We start from the raw sequence: 10,578 nt of genomic DNA, 5'->3' as shown, positions 1-10,578 counted from the left end.
TACTGGCCTGAAGCTTTTAATTTCATAAGCAGATATGAAACTCAAATCAATGTGTTTCATGATCAACAGATACATTCTAATGACAAATACTATACAATTAAGATTTTATAAATTAAATATATTACCAAACATTTTTGCTCACTTACACTGGATAACAAATATTACATAATAACTAGGTGAGAACTGAACTTATCCTTTCCAATCAGTCCAGTAACATGTGGCTCCATAATTAAGAGAAACTGTACAACAGAGCTTCATAGGCCTTAAGTACTTAAGGCCTGAGCTGTGACGTATATGAGTAAAGCCTTGGAAACTACTTCCATCCCAACATCAGCTGCACCCATCAGATAATTTAATACTTAATTTCTCCAAAATTACATATCAGTACAAGTATGGAGTCAGATGAGAAATGTTACTCCTTTTAATTTCATACAAGCCCCAAAATTATTGGCAGTGTTTTAGGGATTATAGGGTAGGATAATCATTTCTTGAAAATCACAGGAGAATGTGAATAGATATATAATACATGTAAGTGAGTTTGTTGTTTTTTTTTTTAATGTAAACTGGTGGGTTGCTACAATGTATTGAGTAATGACTGCTGTTTTAATGTGAAAGATGAACTGTAAAAACACTTTGTACCAAACTACATGCAACACATTAATAGTTACCTTAAAAATGAAATACATATTGGGTCAGTAAGTCAGTTACTATTACTAGAAATACTGTTTTTCAACATAGAACTGTATCCTATCAACCATACCAAATTCAATGTTAAAGAGAGACAACCAAAATAAGTAATAGTCTACATTTAATCTAATATCCGATTGCTTTGCACATAAAGCCACCCCTTCTACAATTTGATATAACTTCCCGTAAAGTATAACCAGAGAGAATGAACATCTGAAATTTGCAGACTTAGGAACAGTGTCTTTATATATAAAAACAAACAAACAATTCTAAATAAAATATATCTTTGGCTTTTGTATTTTTACTCTAGAGAAACTTTATTTAATCTTTCCACAAAATCTTATATTTAATTTCAATAAACAGCCCCAAAATTGTCAAACTTACTGGATACATTCATTTATTACTTCAGTTGTAACAACCTTGAACTGAATTATGTTTCTGGTATCATATTAGCAGTGAAAATTGGTAATAATTCATATGTAACTAACTTTTATTTTTGTCCTTGGACAGTGTGAAGTTACACACCTATGTTATCATTTATCAACTTTTTCTGCTAACAAGATACAGGAAACAATGAAATCACTATTTTATTTTAAGTGAAAAGAGACTAATATTTTATATGTTGTCAAGATGTTTTAACTGGTTTAAACAGTTTGAGAAAAATCCACTGCCACTACAAATAATTACTTTTATTTATATATTTGGAACACGACAAAAACACATGAATACCCACTGAAGTACTGTGTCCAATCGAAACGTACGATTAACTGATTTGGTTCTGATTATGTTTTGTAATTTCACAACTGTGTTAAAGAATACCTCATCCTATTAAGGCAGACACTACTTCTCTTCTGCTCTCCATTTTTCGTTTTTTTTTAATGTAAAGATCTGGAGAATGTGATTTCTGATGTATTATGCTAAATGTGGGAAACTTATGCATTCACAATCCTTGTGTTGCATCACAACACAAATTAATACCTTATCTCTAGAGTCTTACAATGTCAAAACAGTTGTCCTTGCATGCATTTCTCTTTTTATGTATAACTTTACACGTGAAAAAGTTGCTGACAAAACGTCAAATGCAAAAATCTAAAAACTGACATTCTCGTAAGTCTTAACATTCTTTTATTTCATTCTTGTGTAAATAATAATTAAAATTAATATATCACCAATCCAGATCTAAAACTGACATTTCTAACAATACTAAAATAGAATGTAAAATTAAATTTCAGACTTTATAACTAACTTTCTTGTTAACCAACTTGAGAAACAATTTAGTTAATTTTAAATCAAATTTTTGAATTTCTGTGAAGAAAAGATGACATAGAAAATTAACACATTAATTGAATTCAGCAAGAATAAATAAATTAGGCCTCATATAATGGTGGAATGTAAACAGTTTCTTGGTTTCGATGCACTCATTTATTCCACTATTTGTTTCACCGTAACAGAACCAAATCAAATAACAGATTAGGCCTCTACAAAAGCTTTTCTTTACTGATCTCCACATTTTGGTGAAAAAAATTAAAAACTATATAAATAACATAACTGTGATGGTAAGTCTATGCATCAGAACCCAACAGATTCAAACACTATTACTATTATGTCTGGAAATAAAATATCTTCAAATTTTAATGAACATTTAACTATAAATATTTATATAAATTCTATACCCTCAAATTTATACTTCCCTATCTCTGTTTCAGGTTGAAGAATTTCTCCATCTATAGTAAAAACAGTAACATAACTTGATATGTTTCCTTCTAATTCTTCTGACTTGAGAGCAATTATCACAGTGTCTGATGTTTCAGGTACAAATTTGAATGATGAGAAACCATGTGATGGAATCAAAGGTCCTACAGTATGTACATTTATGGCTGTAAAATCTTCATTTGCTTCTATCATCAAATTAGTTCCCTTTTTTTCATCATCTTTTTCATCATATCGGGTTGTGCTTGCTCTTCTGGGTAAAAAGAACCACTTTCGATAGATTGGGCTCCACACAACAGATTCATGTATCATATAACCTGTGGGAGTATAAAAGAAAAAACTTTGAATCATTATTCCAAACGTAGCAAAAAGTTTCATATACCACTTTTTTGTAGTTAGAGTTGTGTATTTTATAGACAAGTGAAATAAAACCTAAACTTTCAAATTATTCTGACTCATTTAACACTAACAATTTAATGTAGTTCTTTAAATTTAGTAGAACTAACATGTTTATTACAGGAAACTAACACAAGATACATTTATAAAAAAAATAACCTTGTAAAATCATTTTGATCCAATTAGTGTTACGGAAATATAAAAAAAGAGTAGAGCTTTTGATGTATAAAAGGTTGTTCACCAATAATTTAGTGAGAAGAGAAAACTAATTTGGTTCAACATTCCTCTAATTGTATACCTGGAGTTGAATATATCATTGTACCAGTTACAATATTCCACTCACAAAATATTTTATCAATCCTGTAGGATTACAGTGACTTTACAAGTAATTAATACTTAAGTAATGCAACAAAAAAAACTAAGTAAATAAAACACAAATGCATTACTATACTCTGTATAAAAGCAATACTAAAACTGTCATGGTTTGCTACGTATGTAGGAATAAAAAATCTTGCATTTACCAATACAATATACAGATCAACTTCATGATTAAACCATATTCAATAAAGCTTATTATAACACAAAGTACATTACAAAACTGGATGAACCTACCAGGAAAGTCAATACCAGCTTGTTTTCTGACTGCAACATACTTGTCCCGCCAATCTTGATGCTGCACTTCACCATTTGGTGAAACCACTTTGACCCACTGAGGGTTATAGTTCAGAAGTTCTCCCTGAGGTGATGTCCATTCTTTTCCAAGCCCTCCCACATAAAGGTGTCCATCTTTTACTGTTGCCCATTCACATTTGAAACCTACAGATTAATACAACAGGCAACAGAAATAACTAATCATACAAGATGTCCATTTAAATTAACAAATGCAAACCTGTACTAATGACTGTAACACTCATTTTCTAACAGCACCTTTCTACTATAAGAATGTAGTCTGTAATAAAAGTTTCCATAGCTAGACTTTTGGAAAGAAATTCATAACATTACATATATCTTTCAAAAATGGCATTATAAAGTAAGTGCTCAGAACCATTAACAACAGGTTTTCACACAAGACTCACATAAGGTTCACAAAGTAGTTTTTTTTTACCAAAATTCACAAAAAACTTTCAGTGAGAAATGTGACAATTTGTTATTAAAGTATAACTCACTGTTAAATTTTCTGACCAAAAAAACAAGTTTTAATATTTAGACCTTTTCAACCTAATTAAGTAACTTTAGTTTTATTAAACTTACAACCTTAATCTCTATTTAAAATAATAACATAACAAGATTAATGTTTATTATTATTTGTTAAAAGAGGTACCAATTTTTAAGTGAAAAAGTCCACATAAGCTGACAAAAGTGCTATTTTAAGCTAAAAGTTTACAGAACAGACAAAAAGTATCAGTTTTTAGGTTAAAAGTTTGTACAAGCTGACAAAAGTACTAGTTATAAGGAAAAAGTTTACAGAACATACAAAAATGTATCAGTTTTTAAGATAAAAGTTTACAGAACTGACAAGAAAGTACCAGTTTTTAAGGTTAAGGTTTACAGAACTGACAAAAAGTACCAGTTTTTAAGATAAAAGGTTGCATAAGCTGACATAAAAGTATCAGTTTTTAAGGTAAAAGGTTGCACAAGCTGACAAAAAGTATCAGTTTTTAAGGTAAAAGGTTGCACAAGCTGACAAAAAGTATCAAGTTTGTACAAGCTGACAAAAGTACTAGTTATAAGGAAAAGGTTTACAGAACTGACAAAGTATCAATTCTTAAATTGAAATATCCATACAAGTTGGCAAAAAAAGTACCAGTTTTTAAGCTAATTTTCAATCCTCTGGTACTTGCCCACTGTTCAAAGAGTGACAAAAAATAAGTGGCTCACATGTCCAATCTTTAACCTTTTTCAAAACCTTAAGGAAATATTATCTGGCTCAGGAGCCATATTGGTTTTTAAACTTCCTAAATTTTTTTTTATTAATCAGCCCAGAATTAATCCAGTCATCTTGTTTGATCTCATATCTGTTTATCCACTATATAAGACATGGAATACTATTACTGTCTTCATTAGTAAAAAACAAAAAAAAAACAAAATTTAATAATGTAGATATCTCATAATCATCAGATATAGCCTTCCTTTATCATCCCTCAATGCAAATAAAGAAATCCTTACTTTAATTTTTTACATTTTCAGCCAAAAAAGAAATTTTTAATCCACTAGTTCCACAAATTCCGAGACTCACAAATTTATTAAATACTTATCCTCCCCCAAAAAAAGTTTACCTTTAGCATTTTTTCCATCTCCATCTGTGAGAATAACCCAAGGAATAGCTATGTTGCTAATTAGCTCAAAGATAATTCCTGTTCTGTCATCTACTGTTAATAACCTGCCATTAAAGAAGACAAGTTCTGAAAGCTCCATCCCACGACCTTCTTGTGAAAGCTTGGACTTGACTGCAATGATTTCTTTATCCCATTTTAATTCCACCGACTTCTTTGCAAGATCAATTGTAAGGAACCCTTTTTTAATGTAACTTATCCATGTATATGGTTCTTGTTCAGCTTTTGATGCTGTATCCAAATCACTCACAACTGCTATTCTGAATCGAAGTCCATGATCTGTTTGAACTGGAGGAGTCAGAGGATAAGTGGTATTATAATAAAGACTTGGTTTATAGTTTTTTTCTATCACACTTAATGAATTATGTTTGTGATCTTCATGTTTTAAGAAGTCATTGGTCATGTGGAATCCATCTTTAGAGTAAGGCATAAATGTATACAGTACTACAAGAAAAGCAACACCAACAATTACTATAGCTCCAACAAAATTAAACTGCATTCGCATGGTTGTATTGCCAATTCGGTACATTGGAGGTGAACGAACGGCTTGTCTCCATTCTTCTAAATTAAGAGCAGACATAGATAAACTTGTCCTCATCTTGACTTTGATCTGATGGTGCCTTGGTCAAAACTGTTGACATAAAAGTAAATATTATATTCAACAGACCAACTTGCATCAATGAAAGCTACATTAAAAGTTATAAGTCTTGTACACTGACCACTGTACCTTTTATTTTGTTTACCAAATATGTTTATGAACCAAGTTACAGAACACTTTATACTTAAAAGTTATTGTTTAAATGTCAAAAGCTGGTAATGCACTGGAAGCTAACCAGCCCAATGATCAAGAGGAATATGGAAAGAAATTTAAAAAAAAATTACCACTTGTATTACTTTTATCATAAATTTTGAGCCCATTAGTTTTCAATGCTTTGCCAGATTTTGGCATTTAAACCCTAAATTTTGTCCATTGTTTACAACTGGTTTGAATATTTATAATCATGTGTTAATTATCAACCAGCAAATATACCATTACCTCTTGATGACAGAATTCATTACAATCAAAAAAAGTCCTAGATCTTCAAGTTATTCCAAGTGTAGAACACATTCAGTAGTTTGCAGGAGGGAAAGCAAAACTAACATGTCCCATTGAAGCTTCTTAACTCAATCACAAAATTATTCAGAATGAAGAATACTGCTTAAACATTCACTGCCAAAATAGAAGAAAAACTATAACTCCAGTAATCTCAATCATAAGATAAAGAACCATCCTCCAAAGTTCCTACTCCCTTCTGGTTCATCTAGTAGTTTGTAATAAATTCCAACTAGAAGCTTTCTTCCCTTATAACTGCTAACAAAAATCTAAACAGATTCAACCTCGTTGCTATTAGTTTTATCACTCTCATTTTTAACAGAATGAAATTATCATTTAACAAACAAATCCATTCCTCTCCTTCACTTTATCTATAAAATAAATCTGTATTTCGAAAATATTCCTTTCACCAAGACTGTTTACATTTATGAAGTTTCAGCTATTCTCAATACATTAAAATTCTATTTCAAATGATGGTATAAAGTCCATTTTATTTCTTATACTTCAATCATGACAACAGTAGTGTGATCCATCATTAAATCTACTTGCTCATTTTGTTCCAAAAATACACTTTTCTCTATATTTTTTCTCTTCATTTATTTTATTGTGGCCCATTATTACTGTGTAGTCTTAATGTAAAGCTGTCTTCACAGTTGAATTAATAACCCCTGCAAACAAGTCAGTTCCTATTTGATGTACACATAAATTATCCACTCTGACAATCTTTTTTATGTTACCCAGATGGCTAAGCAGTCAGTCTACTTGTTATTGTACATTACCTTAAGCCTAGAATTATAACTTCATTCCCACAATTAAGTTCTGGCAGTATCTCTAACAAAATTCATTTATGACCGTTCTTTAAATGCTTCTATTAATCTCTTGTATTTACCCATATATAATGATACTGGCCCCCTATATGCACTATAACATACCAAAACTATCACTCCTACTAGCATACTTCACAATATCTGTGTGTGTTTTCTTATAGCAAAGCCACATCAGGCTATCTGCTGAGTCCACCAAGGGGAATCGAATCCCTGATTTTAGTTCTGTAAATCTGTAGACTAACTGTTGTATCAGCAGGGAACTTCACAATATCACTTGCTCTGCAAGTTATATGAGCTACAACACACAGTCTTTCTTCAGTTTGTGTATTCCTCAGGTAATTATTCAACCTACAGAGAACAGATGCTGAACATTCACATGAATTTGGTGACAAAGTAACATTAAGCTTACTTTGAAGCAGTCAAGCAGTATCTGAGGGCTGTCCTGGAGAGGTACAGATCTTCATAAAAGTAGCAGAACTTGACAAATCTTCCAGGTAAAAATCTACAGCCTGTCTGATACCAGAGATAAAAACTCTTTTTGGTAAGTTTTGATGGCACAAATTTCTGAACTGATGTTGTTTGCTTTATATATGCATCAAATCTGGAAGAAAGGTTGCTGATGATGTGGTCAAGAAAAGGAATGGTTTCTGTTTTATTAAAGTAACCCTCCACAGAACTACATTTTGCATTTGCATGTGGGGCATGTTGTTGACTAACCCACAAAATGCTAACATTAGTGCTAGATTTGTTTACAGTATTACTGCACTTCTTGCAGATACAATGTGATTAGTCATCTGTGGGTGCTACTATAGTATGCAGACTACACTGATATTATATTATCATTGTATATTGTATTATCATAATATAATGATATTATCATTACCATTTAACTTTTATTTACTTACAAATGGTACCAGTTATTGTAAATAACATTTTTAAACAAATAAAAGTACAAAATACCATTACAAAATATTTTGGGGCAAATGTAATCAGAATTAAATAAGTTCCAACAATTAAAACAAGTGAAATTATGACTTAATTTTCAGATACTGGTTTATAACACAACTTATAAAATGATCATTATTTACTGAACAAAAATGTGAACAGATACAAATCACTTAGCAAGAAATTATGTTTTAGTGAGTCATTAAAATGGTGATAGTAGCTGCACAGACCAAATACTATAGTAGCATCCATCCATATTTGTTCTTAGTGAAATCATTTCTTTACAGCATTGTTCTATTAGGGAAACACAAACAGGGGATTTAGCAAAACCTGCTTCAGCCTCCCCTATATATATGCTTTAACTCCATAGACTCTCCTATACACTTACCACACTAAAGAATCATCTATAAATATAATCTTATGTTCTTCATTACCATCCCCATACGTCCCTTTTGTTTTACTTCCCTCCTATATATCCTAATCTGCACAAGCTAAAGGCTAAAAAATCCATTAATATAAACTGCTCATTACAATTAAGTTCGTTACTTCTAGCCAATTCCTAGCTTTCTAAAAATCATTTCTGGCCTTTAATTTCACCGTCTATCTGTAAACAAATTACACATTTACACAACTAGCCTTCTTAAAAGTTCATACTCGTTCCCAAGTAAAATTTAGTCTTTCCATTAACTGTATCTTACAATTTGTGAGCGTTTAACACACTACAGGTTGGGAATAAATATCTACACCCAATCTAGATCATTGACAACACTAAGCATAACGACAGCAACATTTAATAATAAATAATGTATTAAACTATTTTATCACTACATTCTCTTCTGACTGAAATAAAAAATGAAAAATAACTAATTCTGATATTTAAGAAATAATACAGTGTAGTTTGTCTCATAACTTGTCAAAAAGTTTAATTGAAACTCAGTTTTGTAAACTAGTTTTAAAACGTCAGTCTCATATATAAATATAATACAGTATTACTTACACTTATACTATAGTATGAATTAATTTCTGTACCGATAACAGTACACATACTTTCAGTTTATAACTTAAGTACTGATACGACCTGAAGATAAATAGAATAGAACATGGCATACGCCTAAAATTAAGTATAAATATATATATAATAAACCTATTACTGACGTGGCAACAACACTAACTACGCCTAAACACAGCTTCGGTTTGTTTGCGCTCGGACAAATTCTATGTCATCAAACAACAAAATTTAAACCTCCGAAAGCTGTCATCACAATAATATAAAATAAATTCATAAAATGGTACCCAAAAAATCGGACTGCGACTAATCATAAACGTCGTGAAGTCGACAAAAATTAGACAAACAAACAGCAAAATGGCCTAGAAAGTAATCCGTGATTAATTAACCTGTATAAAATTAACATCACAATTACAATATGAAAAAATAGTTGTAAAATTTATCAAATATTTATAACTGATATAAAACAGGAATTAACCACAAAAACAACACATAAAATTCAAACGAAAATTAACAGAAACAAAACTTAACAACAAAAAAGAATCATGTTTATAAAGCAAAATCCTGAAAAACGCATACACACAACAAACAGAATAGCTATTCTGATGTCTTCCGGTAGGACTGCAGTCAGTCTTTGGATTTATAATGCTAAAATCAGGGGGTTCTATTCCCCTCAGTGGACACAGCAGATAGCCCGATGTGCCTTTTCTGTAAGAAAAACACACAAAAGTTTTCTGCATTATGTTTAATAGAAATCGAGAACTTCATTAATTTTGAAAAAAAAAAAGAAATGATGTTTTGGATATTTAAACTCAGTTTATTATAAATAACACTAGTTGAGAACTTCTCTCAAACATACACTGCGATAATATTATTTAATATGACATTTATTTGTTTATTTTAGCGCAATGTCACATCAAGTTAGCATTCATGTCTACCACAGGGAATCGAACCCCTGTTTGTAGCATCATAAGTCTCTAAACTTACCGATGTTCCACCGTCTATCATTAACATGAGATAGACAGTGGTCCAGGTTGGGAACACAGACGACAGTTAAATAAACACATTTTAAAATATTTCTCATGTAATGGATGTGTTTAAAACTAAATCTATTTTTACTATTTTATTTTTTTACGATTTAGCTTATATATAATTAGTTGAACAATAATAAAAATTTCATGCATTGAAATGCTTATAACTTTACTATAAACTAGTGAATAATGTTTCTAAACGATCTGCTGAAAATTTTGATGAAGATATTCTCATGAAACGATAACTATTTAAAGATATTACTAACGCCCTGGTGAGTGAACATAAGTAAGTTTTTTTTATGAATAAATGGTTTGTTTTGAAATTCGTGCAAAGCTATATGAGGTTTATCTGTGCAGACTGTCCCTAATTTCGCTCTGTAAGACTAGATGGAAAGCAGCTAGTCATCACCACCAACCGCCAACTCTTAGGCTACTCTTTTACCAACGAATAGTGGTATTGGTTATTACATTATACGCCCCCACGGCTGAAAGGGCGAGCATGTTTGGTGCGACGGAGATTCGAGCCCGCGACAGTCGGATTACGAGTCGA

General features: G+C 31.1%; 1 protein-coding gene across 9 annotated transcripts; it reads right to left on the bottom strand.

Annotated features, from left to right (window-relative positions):
- On the bottom strand, positions 1-9,423 carry LOC143254420 (soluble calcium-activated nucleotidase 1). 9 transcript variants are annotated; one of them, XM_076509559.1, is made up of 5 exons: positions 9,285-9,423; positions 6,163-6,336; positions 5,070-5,757; positions 3,406-3,609; positions 1-2,714 (listed from the first exon to the last, which is right to left on the bottom strand). In XM_076509559.1, exons 3-5 carry the CDS (start codon positions 5,722-5,724, stop codon positions 2,344-2,346), a joined length of 1,230 nt encoding a protein of 409 aa, XP_076365674.1. In that variant the 5' UTR covers positions 5,725-5,757; positions 6,163-6,336; positions 9,285-9,423; the 3' UTR covers positions 1-2,343. The 9 variants fall into 9 exon arrangements, with proteins under 9 accessions (XP_076365674.1, XP_076365677.1, XP_076365672.1 ...); XM_076509562.1 differs by lacking the exons at positions 6,163-6,336; positions 9,285-9,423 and adding exons at positions 7,456-7,647; positions 8,380-9,250; XM_076509557.1 differs by lacking the exon at positions 9,285-9,423 and adding an exon at positions 7,456-9,249.
- Between the last annotated feature and the right edge of the window lie 1,155 nt (positions 9,424-10,578).

Source organism: Tachypleus tridentatus, chromosome 6, assembly GCF_004210375.1.
Source record: "Tachypleus tridentatus isolate NWPU-2018 chromosome 6, ASM421037v1, whole genome shotgun sequence".
Taxonomy (NCBI): domain Eukaryota; kingdom Metazoa; phylum Arthropoda; class Merostomata; order Xiphosura; family Limulidae; genus Tachypleus; species Tachypleus tridentatus.
Note: the sequence above shows the minus strand (reverse complement) of the source record. Positions and strands in the feature narration are given on the sequence as shown.

What these genes read in the sequence shown, in the direction of transcription:
- LOC143254420 (XM_076509559.1), bottom strand. Translation starts at nt 5,724, where the DNA reads ATGAGGACAAGTTTATCTATGTCTGCTCTTAATTTAGAAGAATGGAGA. An exon ending in AGATGGAAAAAATGCTAAAG is followed by an intron (nt 3,610 to 5,069) that starts GTAAACTTTTTT and finishes ATTAATCTGTAG; the next exon opens with GTTTCAAATGTGAATGGGCA. An exon ending in AGCTGGTATTGACTTTCCTG is followed by an intron (nt 2,715 to 3,405) that starts GTAGGTTCATCC and finishes ATACTCCCACAG; the next exon opens with GTTATATGATACATGAATCT.